Raw genomic sequence first — 19543 nt, 5'->3', positions numbered from 1 at the left:
TAGTGGCAATTTTTTTTAAAACCAGCAATTAAAAAACAAAAACAACACTTGGCCCTGCTCTGGTAACAAACAGTAGATCCTGATGGTTTGTCAAATAAGCAAATGCATTTGGTACACAAACTCCATGCCACCAAACTACTGACCAGTTATTTATCTACCAAAAAAAGTTACCACAGTAAGAAAAGTCTCATGTATTACAGTATTTTGCAGTGACTCGTGACTTCCTTATTCATTCATTATCCAATGATGGCACATGGATAATAATGCACCAAAGAAAAATAACAATTTACTCTTAGAAACAATGAGTAAATATATCCCTGAATTGAAGACACTAAACCACTATGCAAATGTGCTCTTGCCCCCCGTCTCCAAGTTCTTGGACATTCCTACCCAAAACACTCAAGAACACAGAAGATAAACTCCTGATGAACACATTCCTATAAAGTTATAAACAAAACAGCAAATATTATTTACAACATTCACCTTAAATTTGGAAGTGGAAACTAAAGATTAAAGTTAAGATTAGGAATTAGGAATAGGCTATTTCTTTTGAAGTACTGTTTGTAGGAAATTATTGGATGTGGTCAAAAGCTAAAATAGGAATATGAGCCTCTATCACCTATTATTCCATAATCCATTAAATAATACAAGCTAAAAAGCTTCCCAAACATTTTCAAATCATGGCATGCACCAGCAAATAATTTTATCTGCACACATTAAGAAATGCAAGAGAATGTTCTTGGCTGAACCCTAGGGGCTAACGAGGTCAATATGACTAAATTTTGTTCACAATTAATGGGAACCTGTGGGTCAAATTTGGGGCGCCTGGGTCACTCAGCAGCTGTAGCATCTGCCTCCAGCACAGGTCATGATCTCAGGATCCTGAGATCGAGCCCCAGGTCAGGCTCCACACTGAGCCAAGTCTCTTGTCAGATTCTCTCAACCTCTGCCCCACCCAATCATGCTCGCTCTCTCAAACAAATAAAATCTTTAAAAAAAAAGGTCAAATTTATTAAAGTCCTGACAGAAAAAGACTGCACTAAATACCGCACAAGCACCCAAACCACTGAAGTTTCTCGTAAAGTTCTTAGAATTCTGAAACTAAGATCATAAATATTACTTTGATCTTTTACACATCAGTATTCGAGAAGGAGCTTCTCTACTGGACATTCCTCTAATCAAGGAAAACAGTAGTTCCAGTCTCTGAAACAGGTCAAACCAACATGGTAGGGTTGGGCTGACCTTCCTGGCCACCCAAGCTAGAACTATACAGCTGAACAGTATGTGCTTTAACCCCACGGGACAACTCTCAGATGTCTGGCCACTATTTTTAGGTTATGACCCTGGCTGCCTTTCTTCTGTTAAAAAACAAAGAAACAAAAAAACCCAAAACAACAACAAAAAATTTTCCACAAGTTTCTCTGCCCAAAATTGGAGACCCCTTGTTTTTGAGTTATTTCAAATCACAAATTCAGAGACTTGTAAACATGAGGCTTCTGTTCAATTCCCCAGGGGGAAAGGATTCTTCATTCTGATATTTACAAATATTTTTCAAAAAAAGTTGTGATATTATGGTTAGAACATAAGGAACCACTTATTAACTTCTTGCTACTATTATAAATAATAACAGCTCAGTCCAGGTTACTGTGACCTGTGACAGATCAAGGAAACAAGTTATTTTCTCCTCTTGTGATTACAGCACATTGCGAGAGACACTTTTTTTTTTTTTTTTTAACCTTTTAATAAATGTCCTGGCACTCTGAGTTTCCCTTTCAATTCATTTAATTTCAACAGTCTGTCAAAAAAAAAGAGCCAATAAACAAATACTGAATTACATTTTGTTGGGTTTTTCAAACTCTCCAACTGCAGACTATAAAAACATCTGGGTCTCTCACCCTGACCACCCTGCTACGTTGCCAAATACCACAGGCCACCCGTAGATACACAGCCAGGGGGCAAAGCCAGTACGGTCTACTTGGAGCCAGTAGACAGGAGGGCGATGAGGCCTGATGAAGCACTTATGGACAAAATATAATTCCTGTAAAAAATCAACGTTAAGGAAAGATTAAAAGCACAAACATAGTTCTCCAACAAAATAAAAAGTGCCCAACTCTTTGGAATGTGCTGCTTCCCGTCTGACACTGTAAAACGATAATGATGTGCAGTCCCATTGTCTGCAAATGCAATTTACAAGACAGAAGGCAATAAAGAATGAAAAACATTCACAGGAAATGTGTCCCAGTTTTAAAAAGAAAACACTTGAGACAGAAACCTAGAACACATGATCACAAAGAAGACATCTGAATTCCATTTAACCTAAAGGAGAAGAGCTAATCAAGACTATGAACAGGAAGATGAAATTTAGCTTCTCTGCCTCTGGCCAAGAACAAAGGAAAAAAAAGTCTCCTCTGTCCATCAGTGTTTTGGCTATAGTTGGCCTATAAAAGCAAGGAAGCTCTCAAAGTTCACAGCTACTCTCAGCCTCAGAATGGCACTGTATAGGACAAACCATTCTAGTATTCCCAGAAGATACAAGCTAGAGAAGTCTATTTTATTACATAAAATCTCCACCTGCTAAAAGTCTGGCTGCACATCCTTAACTAACATCTTCAATAAATTACCTAAAAAAGAGAAGACTGATTCCTGCCCCAAAGCTCAATTTAAGAGCAGCTTGAAACACTATTAAGATATTATGAAATGTATCTATTTAACTACACTGGCTATCCACCCAATTCCAAAGCCCCAAAATGTCAGGAGACACATGGACTTATGGCAGGAACTACCAAAGGAGGCAAGTTGCTTTTGATCCTCAGAACTTATTTTTGAATAGGAGGATATGGGCGCCTGGGTGGTTCAGTGGCTTAAAGCCTCTGCCTTCGGCTCAGGTCATGATCCCAGGGTCCTGGGATCGAGCCTCTGAATGGGGCTTTCTGCTCACCAGGGAGCCTGCTTCCCTTTCTCTCTCTCTGCCTGCCTTTCTGCCTACTTGTGATCTGTCAAATAAATAAATAAAATCTTTTAAAAAATTAAATGAATAAATAAAATAGGAGGATATACATGACCATAGATATATGACTGCTTTGTAATACTTATTATTTATCATGAAGTTATAATTTATAAACTTCAAAGAACTTTAAATCAAACCCAAAGCCCTTATTTTAAAAGTCCAGAAACTTGCCTAAGGTCACAGTGCTATTCAGTGGACTGATTGCCTGGGCAGTTTTTCTTCATAGTAAAATAGTTGGGATAAATCAAAACCAAAACAAACTATTGCTCCTAGACTTTTAAAATGCTAATGAACCTTTAAAAGGATACACTGTAGGGTTGAAGTTCTTCAGTATAAAGAAGGAAGCAACAATGACCAAGACCAGGAAGAGAGTGTTGTTATAGAAGATGGAAAACGTTGTAGCTTCATAATCAGCAACTTCGTTCTTCTTCCACAAGATTCTGTAGACAGACAAACCAATCAAGTTTATAAATATGTATTAAAATATTAATACGACATGGCTCTAATTCACTATAACGTAAGTTCTTCCTTACATATTCTGGACAGAATGTGTTTTTAATATTAAATTTAATCAGCATTGTACCCTTTTCTCCTGCTGAAAAAGACATTTTACTCAATTGATAAAAATAGCTGCTTAGTTTATTACCTTTACTTCCCAGGCTCCCAGTCGGGGCTTTGGAGGAAGGGACAGATTAATTCCAACTAGCTTGGTTTCATCAGCAGCCTAAAGAGTCATGAGAAGTTCTCTAGGTCCTCACCTAAAACAAACTCCACGATCAGTAACCAGATGAAGCATTCCTGGCTGTCTGCTGGCTTGAGACTCTTAAAAGCCTCCAGATTTCAGCCTTCAATTATTATACCTGAAGAAAATCCTAAGGACCAAAAACTAGCCGTGGCTCACAGAAGCAGACTAGTTTGCAACTATCTTTAGCCACCTTTACAGGATTCAAACAAAGAATGTGCTTCAACATAAAGAGGATTTTTTAACTTTTATAAAACCCATTTACTTTTTATTTAACCCATTTTACTCATTATGTTTTATTAATTGACTAAAACCTTATCAACCTTTTCTTTTACCTATTCACATGGGCAGCAGGAAGCTACAGGATGCCTGTGAATAAGGTAGCCTTTATTCCATTTGATTAATTAACTTTGTAAAGCAGTGTTTAAAAGAGTAGGCTGTTACCCATTAGTGGGACATGAAATCATTTGGGTGGATTCAACGCTCAGGAAAAGTAACTGAGTGGAACGAGAACCAATTGTTTTTTTGTTTTGTTTTGTTTTGTTCTAAGGTTTTATGTATTTATTTGAGAGCGAGCGAGCACATGCAGGAGAAGGGGGAGGGTTACAGAGAGAAGCAGATTCCCCAAGGAGCAGGGAGCCCAACTTGGGGCTCGATCCCAGGACTCCGGGATCATGACCTGAGCTGAAGGCAGATGCTTAACCAAGTGAGCCACCGAGGCACCCCAAGAGATCAGAATTTTTTTAAATAGAAAAGTATCAAGGATGCCTGGGTGGCTCGGTCAATTAAACATCTGCCTTCAGCTCAGTGATCCCAGGGTCCTGGAATCGAGTCCCACATCGGGCTCCCTGCTCAGCAGGGAACCTGCTTCTCCCTCTTCCTCTCTCCCTGTTTGTGCTCTCTCTCAAGTAAATAAATAAAATCTTTAAAAAAAATATATCGAGTGTATCACCCACATAATTATCAAGCGTATCACCACCATAATCATTGTTTTGTGAAACATTTGCATGTGTGCATGTTTGAGTGTATTTGGTCAAAAGGTGAAGTACTTCACTGTGATTATCAAAAAGGTTGAAAGCCATCACCACTGATGTTTTGTCTCCCAAAGATCCACTACTCTGGGGTTAGATGATTCCCTCCACCAATCCTAAGGACAGCACTATGGCTAATGTCATTGCCCACTGCTGCATTTTATTCACCACATGTTTTAGTCCAAAGTCAACAAGCCCAACTGTAAAGAAGATAAATGAAATGAACTTGACTTTATCACAAGAAGTCTGTGGTCTCTAATATAAATGCCACAGTTCCTTAACTCTATGGATACCATCAACTTAAAACTTCTGTTCACTGTTAGGTTTGGGAAGTAAAGGATACTATGTTAAATGCAGCCATCAACTACAAAACAGCTTCTGATTTCAGAGAAGTTTAAATGTAAATTCAGAAAACATATGGGACTTGGAATTGAAAGAAATACATTTTATCAGCTTAACACTGATGGAAGAAACCACCATCTCCAAAAGATGCACAGACCCAACGTGGTTTAATGCTAGAGAACATGGACAACAAGTGCCACTGTTTTTAAGTCTCTGGTACAAGACTGAAGGAAGACAGGTTCCTTAAATAGGCTATTAGCATGCCTCCATACAGCTGCCTAGATTATCCCACCTCCACAGGAGCACTCCTCCCTAACTCCTTGCCATGCCCTGATTCAGAACCATCTTCAGATGAAAAAAGTGGCTCACTCCTTTAGGTTACCCCAGCTCCCAATATGACAGGCGTTACATCAGTGCACACACAGGACTGCCTTGGACAGGTTTCAGAACTTTCTCTAGCCCACTCATATCCTGTTTCATTTAGAAAAAAAATGAAGACCACCCCCAACACACAAATGTCCTCATCAGCAATAGTTCTGCCAAAGCTTCACTGGTAAAAAATCTAGTTTGGGAGAGCACTCCCAAGGAGTCATTTTTCTGAAGAGCACCTCCTAGAAGACAAAGACTGAGACCAAATCCAAGAACTGTTATGATCACCTAACGCTAAATGAGAGACCACTGGTAAGTCAAGAAGAAATAAAACACACACCCAGGGATAAATATTAATGAATCTCTGATTCTCCTCAGCTAATGTCCAACCTTGAATGGAGGGCAAAACAGTTTCAAAGTGGCAGGGGGTACATGATCCAAATGACTGTAAGTGAGAGCTTTGAGACATACATATCTGGGCAAAGAAGTGTTGAAAGGCCTTCTCTTAAATCTCTTGAGGCAACTTACTTTTGAGGGAGAAAAATACTAGATCTTAATGGGAGTCCTGGTCCCAGTTATCAGTCAATCATGAGTAAACACCTGGATAAACTTTTTTATCCGGTGTGGTTTTTGTGAAATAGTAACAGCACAAACTTCTACGGATTATAAGAATTGAAATTTTACAACCTTCTGACACTCTGCATTTTATGTAGCCAGAGAACCTACACTTCATTCTCTTTGAAATACTGATTCAGCCAATAGCAAAGATATTTCATTTCTAATTCCAACTCTGATCTAGTAGTAGTGACTACCTGAAAACCATGCTGAGAAAAATTCTGAGACATACCCCAGGATCAAGAACAAGTGCCAGACCAATCAGGCAAGTCTGCAGAGGGCAGAGGAGACCCATTTGCCATCTCTGCTATAATTCATCACCTAAAACCTATAGAGCTGTAACAAGCATTTTGAAATTGGGTAGCTGTGATGCATACTTCAAGAACCACTTTTCTAATAAATACTATAATTCAGTAAAAAGATCTCTTTGAAGTGTTCTAGATTCCCTACCTCTATCACCATGCAAAAATTTATAATCAGGAAGCTGCGCAGCAAGATCTCATGAAAGATATCCCTGCAAAAACGCCTTCACTGTCACTATTTTAATACCATGCCCTTCAGGAAGGACCTAGCTGACTGAGTCGGTACAGCATACAACTTGTGGTCTCTGGGTCATGAGTTTGATCCCCACATTAGCTGTAAACCTTACTAAAAAAAAAAAAAATAACATCTTTAAAAATATATTGTATTCTTCAGTTTTTATAAAGGATCCACAGGAGATGATCATTCCTATAATGTTTTATAGTGCTTTTCAAAACCACTAGAAGACACTGTCCATTAAGTTACTCAGTGTCCCTTAAATAAGGATCCAAATGATAAAGTCCTTCCAAGATTCGGTGCCAGGAAAGTTTCTTTCCTGAAGGACTTACAAGCTGCTTCTCATCACACAATGAAAGTGTATGACCTCAGATGCTCCCCCTGACACTTGGAAGCTCAGAGCTAAGTTCAATGCTCAAACGCTATACCTAACTTGGAGATTCTTGTTTACCCAGTTTTTCTTAATTTTAAAGGTTTCTGCTCTTTCAAAATTGGACTTCTTTTATTTCACATGCACTTTAACATGGCAAGTCTCCACAAAGTCTTTCCGAGGCAAAGTGGGTTAAAAATTCCATTTCACAAAGCACTTTATACATACTAAAACTTAAGATCTATGAAAACCTCATCCCGTGACTGTATTCAACCTATACAACAACTCTTAAGCACAAGTTTATTCAATTATTCAGAGACTTCTGTTACTCAGATATTAGACTACTAAGCCTTCTAATAGTTGGCAGGAAAAACTGAGGGGGAAGGGCTAACAAATGTGGCACATATTTGGGCAACAAAAAGAAACCAAGCTGTTTTCTCTTTCCCAACCAACAAAGATAACCAAGAACTGGCTGTCCCTATGGAAACTCAGGAATGAAAATACCACCACCTAAAAATGCTAACACAATGCAATGTAAACTCTTCAGACCCAGAGTGGGAAGGTGACATAGCTACCAAGTGGTAGAGCCAGCACTGGATAAGGCTCTGCAGGCTCTGAAATTCCAGGAGAGAAGTTAGGACAAGCTCTCCAAGCCATATTGCCCTCATTCTTACTGTGGATTGACCTCCACATGGGAATTTATGCCCTCAGCTTCTTCAGATGTAAAATGCAAACAGCCCTACCTCAAAGAGCTCTTTAAGGAAACAAATAAATGAACTGTGTATAACACAAAAGCATCTGGTGGTGGTAAAAACTCAAAATGTCAGTGTGATTGTTATTCCCATTACGAAGTCTTCTACGTTTAACTTCATGCAATTCTATTATCCACCTTCTCAATGTTTAACCTCAGGCAATTCCATTATCCACATTATCTGGGCAACAACCAAAAACTTAATTTTCTACAAAGTAACCCCTTTTTGGACTGTCTCCAACAATTCAGAAGTCCAACCTTTCATCTTTTTCCTTTCGAGACATCTTTCTGTTATCAGCTTCGGAAAGTTTTCGAGTCACTTCTTTGGAAACAGCGTCCTCCCTCTTCTGTGCTACTCTGGGGGGAAAAAAAAAGAAGAAAAAAAGTTTTCACATGCTCCAGGAATGAACATCACCCTATCAAACACTCTGTACTTATATATTTTGTATTGGCAACTAGAAGATACTTTACATTTGAATAATTTTGACAGAAAAATTCCAAGTTTATTATACTAAGAGCCAAAAGAGTTTCAAGAACTTCCAAGATGGAGATTATTAGTTACTGGTTTTGACTTCTGTGTAAAAAGGATAATTTTCCAAAGTTTAGGTATTTAATATGTAAAGAAGTCAAATGCTTTTAGCACAATTTAGTTAAAAATCATTTTAACTCCATTGTGTTTTAGCCTATTTATTTGTTCAACAAATAAATTTGATAAGGCATTGACAAATGATACAGGGTATCAATGCCAGTAAATATAAGTAGACTTAAAAAACAAAAGGGGAGCAGGGCACCTGGGTGGCTCAGTGGGTTAAGCCTCTGCCTTTGGGTCATGGTCCTGCACAGGGCTCTCTGCTCAGCAGGGAGCCTGCTTCTCTCTCTCTCTCTCTCTCTCTCTCTGCCTGACTCTCTGCCTAACTGTGATCTCTGTCTGTCAAATAAATAATAATAAAAAACTTTAAAAAAAATGCCAGCTGATACAAAATGAATATGGTTTACTGCAGAAACACTTCTGAGCTGAACAGAGGGAAGGAAACACACACACACACACACACACACACACAGCCCATCAGGATAGGACACAGAAATAACTATTTTCAAAGGAGTTGGCTATCTCCAAGGATCTTTAAGACAAACAGTCAATCATGTGTTCACAGGACAAATTTTCCTGAAGAGACCAAACCAGATTAACTAGTTAATTTCTCTTCTAGTTCTAAAATTCTATCTTCACCTAACAGACTCATAACAACCTGTCAGGTTTATTACAACTCAAGAAGTGCCCCCTCTGTCTTAGGGCTCTTAGTAAGTCTCAATGCTGAATGCTCTAAAATAAGACAAAGGTCATTCTGGTGGCCCAGCACTCAGCCAAATGAGATAACCCACAAAATCAACTGTTTTTCTTCTACTGTTATTTTTTTAACGTATTTCAGAACTGTTCCAGAATAAAAAAGAAGAATACCATCTATTTAATTTCTTAAACCAAAACATCTTTGCAAACATTTTTTTAAAGTCATGCAACCTTGAAAAAAATTAATACGGGCTCTGTCACCCCCAATCTCTCTGACACTGCACAAAAACATTATGGGCTCACTATGCTTGACATGTCACCTGCATTATCTTATTTAATCCTCGCCATCTGTGAGGTACCATTAGTATCCCGATTGCACAGCTCAGGAATGGGACATCTAAAAAGATGAAATGTGTGCCCAAGGCTATACATTTAAGAAAGGGAGAGCTGGGAATGGAATCCAGACAGTCAGCATATAAGCCATCTTCCCTTTAACTATGAACACCTACCCATACCCTGCATCTTCCTGGGGCTTTAAGCTTTAACACATCTTGTAAAACTGTAGAAGCTTCGATATAAGTGGCAGCATTTAATATTAAGTCAGAACTATGATTAAAAAAAAAAATTCCACTCTGACAGAACCTATTAAATAAAGTCAGTATAACTGAAATTTTACTGAACTAAATATAGCGAGAACTGTCTTACGGGTCAAAAGACATGGCAGTGGCCCTCAAGAAGTCCAGAGCAGAAATGAGGAGATTTAAAAAAACAATTTTAATTCCAAAAAGGTTAATGAAAAATAATATGCAAAACATGTCAAAAACTGGGAAGTCTCAAAAGGAGTGAGTTCCAAGGATATCACAAAGAATTGGTCATTCAGGGTGCCCTTATGTGAGGGCTTCACTATACACCTCACAAGAAAGACAGCCCAGAACAGCAGAGTGCAAGACAGCTGAAACCGGAATGGCAGTTGGTAAAGAGGGACGCCAAGCAGAAAGATGATAAAGGTGAGCACTCTGCTGGTCTAACAGAAAGGCAATCACACAAACCTGAGTCTACAGATCCAAGACAACAGCTGAGAGATGCCGAGGCCACTTTCAGCCATTGAGGCCATTTCTGGTTTTCATACAATAAATCCCTTTAACTGAGATCATCTCAACTTTTTTTTCTTTTTTTAAAGATCTATATATTTGGGAAAGAGATTGGGGGCAGGGGCGAAGAGGCGGGGAAGGGGTGAGGGAGAGAATATTCAAGCAGATGCTTGCTGAGCGTGGAGCCTGCATGGTGCTTGTGCTCAGGACCCTGAGATCATGACCTGAGCAGGGCGGCGGAGGGGGGGTGTGTGTGTGTGTAGAACCAGTCTATGCCCGTCATGTACTGGTCATCTCAACATGTTTCTATTCCTTGTCACCACAAAGAGCCTAATATAGAAACAACAAACTTAGAAAGGATTTATATAATGTGTGATCTTAAGTTAGCGGAAGTATGATAATCTTTTACATGTTTACATACTTGTAAGAAAAAATGTAATAAGCATTAAAAATGTCAGTTAAAAAAAACAAAAAAACACTTCTTTCATGTCCAAAAATAGAACATGGAGAATCAGAACTGTTATTTTCAGAAAGAATTTCATTTAACTTCAGCAATGTTAATTTACTTGGTGCTGTTTTTCTGACAAACCCCATGATTAAGGCTAGTGCTCAACTGTTTACTAATTTCCCTCTCAAAACCTACTTCTAGAAGTGTCAAAAGCAGTCTGCTTCGCTTAGTTAATAATTCTTTATAGCCTTACTATGCCTATTTACATATACAGTTCAAACTGATATTTACTGAAAACAAGACAAAGGGTCTTTAAGACATCCTTCTATATAAAAGTGCAACACATAATACATACTTTTGCTTCACAAATATACTTACTTGTGTTTGAGAACAAATTTCACATTTTTGTATGCAAAGGCTACCAAATAAGTGCTTACTAGGGTCATCACACTATAGAGAACAGCAGACTGAATAAGATCCATATGCCATATTCGCCAATATAACCCTGATTTAAAATAGAACGGGAGAGGGGGAGAATACAAAAAGGAAAACATTACCACACAGTTACAAAGGCCTGCCCAATTAATTATAGCTAAGTTGATAAACTACAGTCCAGGTTAGGAATTCCACCACAGTCTAAGAAGATCTTCAGAACTGATAAAGTTAAGGTCTCAAACGTCCCCAGCTCAGAAAACTTGAAAACTAGTCCAGATGAGATTTCCGCTTCTTCTAAAATGAAAATAAAATCTGGATTTAAAAAAAAAAAAATCAATTCAGACTTCAGGTTTTATTCATCAGGGCACTATTAAGCCAACCACGATCTGCTCCAAAACGCCACGTGCAGTCCCACGCCCATAGTTTACATGCTGACGTGGCTCTCTGAAATCCAGGCAGCGCTCGGTGCTGCGCGGCCAGTGAGGCTTTAGAAGGCCAAAGGAAAATGAATCTCGATTTCACTGCCCAAAAAACGTGCAGCAGTATGAAGCAGGAGATTCAAATTCAGGAAACCTGAGCTATAAAAACCACCTTTGCCCAAGTCGGCAAAATACCTCCATGTAAGTGAGAATTCTAATTGTCCTAACAGCATTCAAAAGTTTCAACAAGTGAGAGCGCCGACTCTAGGCAGTGGTGCAACCTCTCACCAAATTAGGAAAACAACTTCAGCAGTGTGCCGTGCTTCACCCAAAGCTACACTTCTATTCAATTCGAGGGCTAATGGGAATTTGACTCTGACCTAATTCATTAGTTTTTTCCAAAATAAGTAAACGATACAATCTTAAAGCTCAAAACGGCAAACAGTTGTGGGTAAAAAACAGATGACATATGCATGAATGTCAGCACAAAATCTTTTACCTAGACGGTTTGTGCAACGGGAGCCGCCATCCCCAATCTAGTAAATCACGATGTCTGGGAGCGGGGCCACAAGTGACTTTCCTGGGATGCCTCCCACCACTCTCCCCGTCGAGTATACTAAGTTAAAGCCCACAGAAGCTACGTGCTATCCCCGTGCGCAGGACGAGCTAGGGGCAGCCGCCGGCCGTAGGCCCCAGGCCCCCGCGCGAACTCCCGCCAGTCGGCCGGGCCCTGCCACGTCCCCGCCCAGCCCCGCCCGCCGGCGGCCTCCGCGGCCCGCCTGCTCCCGGCGCTCACAGATGGGGATGGCGGACACGATAAAGGCATTCCCGAAGAAGAGAGCGGAGGACTTCGCCGAGAGGTTGCGGCTGAAATCCTGCAGAAGCAAATCCTCCTCGGACTGCTGCTTGGAGCCGCCTTTGGGAGCCATGGTAGACCGGAGCTTTGAGCCTGGAGGGCGGTGCTGGGTAAACGCCACTGGCCCCGCCTCCACGGCCGCCGTATCCACTAATGGCTCGTCAGCGCTACGTGCGGAGGCGGGACTCGGCGCGGCGCGGGAGCAAGCTTGTCCAGGATTGGCCCGCGCCAGGGACGTCTCCCGGTGTGATTCGGCAAGCCGGCCAGACTTCCGGGTTCTTGGCCAGCCCCGTGGCTAGTCGGGGATTTGTAGTTCCGTAGATTCTTGAGAAAACTTCATTGACATTCCATTTTACAGGTGCCGTCACGCTTCCCGTTTCGTTGGAATTCCAAAGCAGGACACTGTTCTGGCCTTGAGTCATTCAGTCGGTCGTTGAACAGGAGTAGGGTTCGTACCTTCTGCGTGTACCCAGCACTGGGACACTGGAGGAGGAAGTGAAGAAAGACATGGCTAAACAAAGACGCGTAAAGTCCTTTCTCCTTTACGTATCCATCATCTCTTTCAATCTCCTCGAAATCCTTTGACATGCACCTCGTTGTTCCCGTTTTGCGGGTGAAGACCCTGAGAGCGAGAGCCCAGCAGCGCTAGTCTCCCGGGTGTTGGCGGTTTTTCAACAAAATAACAGTCTACCTTTTCACGAAAAAGAAAGCGTTTTGGCTTTTGAAGAGCTCTTGGTCTCATTGATGAATATTCAACATGAGTCGAATACATTTACAAAACATAATTATTTTATTTCAACTCAATCTTTGGAGTAATGTGGACTCCACAGCCGTGCTAAATAAAGCATAATACTAAGTAAAGAACATGTTGGGAAGACAGGCTTTCTCTGAAGCTCAGAAAATTGAATATGCCTATTAAAACAACCCGATACCAGTTTTGACTCATTGCATTATCACATTTTCTTTAAAAACAAACAAACAAACAAAAAACCCTCAGCTTCATTCATAGCAAAAACTTCTTTCATCTACATGACTGGCAACAGGCAAGCTTCTCCAACCTTCAGCTTCCCTATCAACAGATTAGTATATCTTTCATCTTAGTATCATCCAAATTGCAATTGACTTCCACGGTTTCCATTCTAATGGAGTTTTCTGTCTGCAACTTTCAGTCTAGTCTCTATATAGGTACCATAGTGCAAGTTTTCGCGAAATATAAGTCTTTCATGTAAATGCGAGACGTCTTCATCAATAACAGCAAAATGAGGGGAAAAAAAAAAAAGAACATCCAGTGATTTTTTTTTTCAGAAACTTAAGTATTCATTTAAAAACATCTGCAATATGTCCTTTTAAAATGGCACAGTGCTCTTTTATTATCCAATGGTGGTGAGAGGGAAGAAACTCTTACTTTCTCTTTCAACATACTCCCCTCTCAGTTTTTTCTACCGTCATAGATCACACCATTTTTTACCCATTTGTTCAGACTAAAATACTATTTGTCAACACTAATGCCTTTCTATCCCTCTCCATCTGTGACCAATTCATCAGCAAAACCTTTGGATCTCTCTTTACACCTAGATTTACTCTTTATAAGCCAAGGATATAAAAAGATAAAATCAGAATATTATAAGATTAAAAAGGACAAAAATCAAGATATTTAAAAGTTAAATAAGAAACAATGTTGAAATTAAGAAGAATTACACCTGAGAAAAGTATTTAAACAAAGTAGGAAAGATAAAAGTTTGAAATATTAAATATATTTAAAAAATTAAAATTGAAATGATTAAAAGGAGATAGGCAAGAATTAATACACTTTGCAAACCAAGTATAAAAACTAAAGAAACAAAGAGAATCTAAAATGTAGGCATTTAAATTTTTTATAGGGTAAGATAAAGAATAAGATGAAGAAATGTGTAACCAATGATGTTAAACACAGAGAAGGGTTTTTTGGTGATGGTAACAATAAAGACATGAAGATAGCACACTAGAAGTACTAGAACACTGTTTTCTCAAATGCAATCTAGTTCCTTTTGAAAAACAACAAAATCTAGGCATATGTGGCATATGTGGCCATGGCACATTACAGAAAGCAGAGTAAAATGTGTGCTGAAAGAACAGAAGGAAGGGTATCCAATGGATTCTAGACAAAGACTGCAATATATTTTGGCCATTTCAATATAGTTCAACTCTATGAAGGAACTAAATGGACTTGATTCCATCCCAGCTTGATTGTGATTTATGAATTTAAGGCTTAACATTTCCATCACTTCATACTTAGAGTGGGGAAAAACAGAGGTGGGAGACGGAATTTAAAGAAATAATATTTATTACTGGCAGGAACAAGGATAACAAATTTCTTTCGTCCACTGCTGATGGCTTTGTGGAGGAAAATCCAGCAAGTTAAAAATTAGTATACCTTTTCCATGACAGACACTGCAAATTGCTTAGCCAGTAAAGAAAAATAAGCTTTTCACAGGGACCTTATGAAAAATAATAGATGAGGGCACCTAGGTGGCTCAGTTGACCTGAGCCTTCAGCTCAGGTCATGATCCCAGGGTCCTGAGTTGGAGTCCCCAGAGTGGGCTCCCTGCTCAGTGGGGGGCCTGCTTCTCCCTCTTCCTCTCCCCCTTCTCCAGCTTGTGCTCCTTATCTCTTTATCAAATAAATACATAAAGTCTTAAAAAAAACAAAAACTAAAACAGAGGAATCATCATGGGCTACTCTGGGGTAGGAGGGGAAGAGAGAAGTACTTCATTATACAAAGTCCATTTGAAATGGAAATCTCACTGTGGAATTGAATTTTGAAAGAAGAGATTAAACAATTCTGTTAGTTTCTAGGCTTAATATATTAGAGTGCCATACCTGGGAGATGATTTACTCAGCCAAACTACATATTTCAGGCACTGGTATGCGATTTATTCATTGGTTCATCTCTTCATTTGGCTGAGATTTATTGAGAAGCTACTATGTAAAAGGTACTATGCTAGAGACTTAGAAATACCCAAATAACAATCATAATTATGATTATAATAATCAATGTTTACTGAGTATTATACATCCAGCTCTATGCTAGGCTCTTGATATATCATCTAATTTAATTCTTATAGCAACACTATGATATGTGTTAATATCCCCATTTCTCAGATGAAGAAATGGAGGCACAGATTAGAAAAGTAGCTCACCTAAGATCCCATAACCAGTAATTGGTGGAGTCAAATTATGAACCCCAGGCAATCCGACTCTAGGATGTGCACTCTTAATTACACATGAGTTCTGGTCTCCTCTGTACCAGCGGGGTCTCAAGATCTAAGTGCTTGTCCCCCAAAGCCCCATATTGAGCAAAGAGCTGAGCCTAGTTTCTTGTGGACCAGTTGCCATGCAGAGTCCTGTCACATTGCAGCTCTGGCAGGAACAACCTTGCACAGATAGGGTCCTGTACCAAACCCACAGGCAAACCTCACTGAGCAAGCCTGGGCTCTCGGAGTGGAGTCAGACTTAAAGAGTGTGAAAATAAGATGTCAGAAAGAAACACAGTTGTTAGAGGTTTACAGAAACAGAGCTAACTAAGAGGTGGAAACCATAAACCATAACTGACCTGCAGCCATAAATTAAAGGGGAAATTAGATGCTCAAAGGGCCTCAGGCCTTACTCATTTCCCTCTGTAAGCCTGAACAACACCTGCAGCGAAGCAAAAACACTTCAAAAATGAAAACGAGTTAGAAATACAGTGAAATAAATATAAACATATTTTACATACAAATGAAAAAATGAGTAATTGTGTTCAACCTAACTTAGCAATCTATCACCTTTTTCCCCAAAACGTTTAATGCAAAGGAAACAAAATCTAATGCATGCACCATCCAGACAAGTAAACTGTGACATAATAAGGAAGTATGTACTTGGTTTCTGCCCAGATTCCTCACACACAACTCCTAAAATCCTTTGAATTACTTAAGTGATAGGAGTAAGAGGAGCATCTCTTGTTTTTTTGCTTTTGTTTTTGTTTTTGTTTTATGAGCCCCTGTCAACCACACCTGAGTGTGTTAATGAGCTGGCTCTGGAGGGTGGGGGCTTGTTGGGCTAGGAACCAGCCTCCAGATTACAGAGGATTAGAACTTTTTTTTTTAATATTCTGTTTATTTATTTGACAGACAGAGATCACAAGTAGGCAGAGAGGCAGGCAGAGAGGGAGGAGGAAGCAGGCTCCATGCTAAGCAGAGAGTCCGATGTGGGGCTCAATCCCAGGACCCTGGGGTCATGACCTGAGCCGAAGGCAGAGGCTTTAATTTAACACACTATGCTACCCAGGCGCCCCCAGAGGGTTGGAACTTTAATTCCACTCCACCACCAGCTCTGGGGAGAAGAGAGTAGAGAGGGGCTGGAGACTGAATCACCCACTGCTAATGATTTAATCAATCATCCCTGCATAAGGGAGCCTCCATAAGAACCCTTAACAATGGGATTCAGAGAGCCTTTGCTGAGAAGGGAGGGGGTGCAGAGAAAGCACAGTGGGTCTGTGCCTTTTCCTGAATACTTTGTCCTTATACATCTTTTCCATTTGGCTGTTCCAGAATTGTATCCTTTATAATAAAACAGGAAATCTTAAGTAAAGCACTTTCCTGAGTTCTGGGAGCTGTTCCCACAAATTACCAAACCTGAGGAGTGGGGGTTGTGGGATCCCTTGATTTTAGCCTGTTGGTCAGAAGCACCGATGACAATTTGGGATTCAGGATTAGCATCTGATGTGGGCTTTAGTCTTGTGGGACTGAGCCCTGAACCCGTGAGGTCTAAGCTAACTCCAGGCAGTTAGTGTCAAGAATTGAGTGAAGCTCTGGGACACCCATTTAGTGTCCACTGAAAATTAGACAATAGCTTAAGGAGGAAAACCCACACGTTGGTGTCAGAATCACTGAAAGTAGGAGGAAATAGGTTTTGGGGTTTTTGTTTTGTTTTTTCTTTTAGAACTGCAATAAGTGAATTATGTAAGCCAAACACAACATGTTTGGAGTTTAATCTGCCCCATAAATTCCCAGATTTATGGAGACTTGAATGTATTCAATACAGGAAAAAATGTTCAGGTTGTTGCAGTGTGTGTTTCTACACCACCAAGCAATTAACTCAGTTCTCCTCTGACACTGATCAAGGTGTTCCACAGCCTGAACTCAGTTCTGGCACTAGCTACCTAGAGACAAGGTCAGATCCCCCAGGGTAAGGGCTCAGCCCCAGGAGACTGATCCCACTTCAGATGCCAAACCCGCTATAAATTGGAGGCTTTCATGACTCCCTCCTCAGGTTTGATTAATTTGCCAGAGCAGCTCATAGAACTCAGGAAACCAGTATACTCACTAGATTACCAGTTTATTACAGAGGATAGTAAAGGATACAAATGAAAGCAGTGAAGGGATACCTAGGGCAAGGTCCCGAACACAGGAGTTTCAGTCCCCATGGACTTTGGGGCTGGCATGTGGAAGTGTTTTGGTTCACCAACCTGGAAGCTTTAACCCCTCCTTTTGGATTTTTATGCAGGCTCCATTACAGAGGTTTGATTGATTAAATCATTGGCCACTTGTGATTGATTCAGCTTCCAGCCCCTCTCTCCTCCCCAGAGGTCAGGGGAATGGGGCTGAGAGGTCTAGCCCTCGAATCAGGACTGGTTCCCCTGGCAAGCAGCACCCATTCCTGGTTTACCTAGTACCCTTCCAAAAGTCATTAACATAACAAAAGACATTTTATTGCTCTCAGCACTCAGGAAATTCCCATATAACAGGCATAATGAGAAAAGCCTCACCTTTCAGAAAGGAATGTGCCCATTTACAGAGAATCCTGGGAAATGTTGGCCCCATAGACTTGGCCAGGCCTCTTCTCTCACTCACCAAACCTATACCCTGCCATTGACAAATGTTTCCCAGCTGGGTTTTTATTATTATTTTTAAAAATAAAAATAAGGTCCTGAGAATTCTAAATGCTTACTTTATGGTAGAATAGATTGTTAAATCAAACAAAGCATTAAAACATTTGAGGGACAAGCATTTTTCTTTGAGCTTGAGGTATATAATCTCCAAGACAAATACTGTTTTCCTCTTTAGCAAATGCTGATTGACCCATGTAAACTGGAGACTGCTTCTGAAGCATTCAGAAAATCCTGTTTCTTTTACGCCTAAGGATATTCATAAAGCCACTTATTTTTTTAAATGATACACATCTACAGAAAATATATTATCTTAATATCCACAAATAGAGGCCATAATACTTTAACTCTCAAAACACCCCCTGGAATCTTCTAAATGTGAGACTCACCACACATCCACCATCCACACAGCACTTCAGGGCACAATAAAAATTAAGATTTGCACGGGAAATCAATTTTCTTTAGTTACACATTTAACCTAAGCACTATGGCAACAGAAAATGAGATAAAGTAGGTCACGAATTTCAACTAGAACGGCTTAGATGAAATAAAAGCTCACTTGTAAGTTGTTGCTCATCTTTTAGGAGTCTTTATTTAAAAATTCTTATATTTCACATGCCCCAGCCAATGTAATCTAACAACAATCTAGCAGTTAAGAATTGAAGGCCTTGAATGGAATTCATTCAATTTCTGTATCTATTTCATATGGTTTGCCAATTAAGTAGTAGTGTCCATCTCTATACTAAAAAAAATAGATAAAGAAGAGAATTCTAGGTAAAAGGAAGAGCTATATGAGTATATAGTCATGGAAGGGCCCAGGATACTATTCGAGATCATTTGGAGGATGATCAAAACCAGAGACAATAAAGGGATTAAAAAAAAAGAAAAGAGGATATGCTTCTGTCACTACTAGCTTGAGAGAATCATCAATGGTCTCCTAGGAACCTAGCTGAATACATATGCCAGGTACTTAGGCTATTTTTATCCACAAAATAAAATGAAATTAAGGCTCCATGGTGCAATGGATAGCATATTGGACTTCTAAAATGAAATTAACTTCTCATACCTTTTACAGTATTTTCTGATTCCATCTTCCTTTGCCTCTGGGGTAAATGTGACCCTTTATCCTACTAACCCATGTTTTTTTATTCCAACTCCAGCTACGTCTTCAATGACCTCTTTGCACTAAATATCCTTTCCTCTTTGCCCTCTTTCATGAATAGAAGTTATGTGCCTTTTGAGTCAGAAAGATTTGTCTGTTTCATCTGCCAAAATAATAGCTGTGTGATCTTGGGAAGGTCCCACCACCTAGCACTAAGCCTAGAACAGAGTCAGCTCTC

The 19543-nt window shown here is 39.8% G+C and overlaps 1 protein-coding gene across 1 annotated transcript; it reads right to left on the bottom strand.

The window, feature by feature from the left end:
• Positions 1–1764: 1764 nt before the first annotated feature.
• Positions 1765–12431, bottom strand: SSR3 (signal sequence receptor subunit 3). The gene is made up of 5 exons (XM_059163682.1): positions 12239–12431; positions 10967–11093; positions 8023–8121; positions 3316–3447; positions 1765–2038 (listed from the first exon to the last, which is right to left on the bottom strand). Exons 1-5 carry the CDS (start codon positions 12369–12371, stop codon positions 1972–1974), a joined length of 558 nt encoding a protein of 185 aa, XP_059019665.1. The 5' UTR covers positions 12372–12431; the 3' UTR covers positions 1765–1971.
• Between the last annotated feature and the right edge of the window lie 7112 nt (positions 12432–19543).

This window comes from Mustela lutreola, chromosome 2 (genome assembly GCF_030435805.1).
Source record: "Mustela lutreola isolate mMusLut2 chromosome 2, mMusLut2.pri, whole genome shotgun sequence".
Classification (NCBI taxonomy): domain Eukaryota; kingdom Metazoa; phylum Chordata; class Mammalia; order Carnivora; family Mustelidae; genus Mustela; species Mustela lutreola.
The sequence above is the reverse complement of the archived record's forward strand: the minus strand, read 5'-3'. Positions and strand labels throughout refer to the sequence as shown.

Coding starts and splice junctions, on each gene's coding strand:
- SSR3 (XM_059163682.1), bottom strand. CDS start 12,371: ATGGCTCCCAAAGGCGGCTCCAAGCAGCAGTCCGAGGAGGATTTGCTT. Junction 8,122..10,966: donor AAATTTGTTCTCAAACACAA/GTAAGTATATTT, acceptor TTTTCCCCCCAG/AGTAGCACAGAAGAGGGAGG. Junction 2,039..3,315: donor AAGAACTTCAACCCTACAGT/GTATCCTTTTAA, acceptor GATTTTTTACAG/GAATTATATTTTGTCCATAA.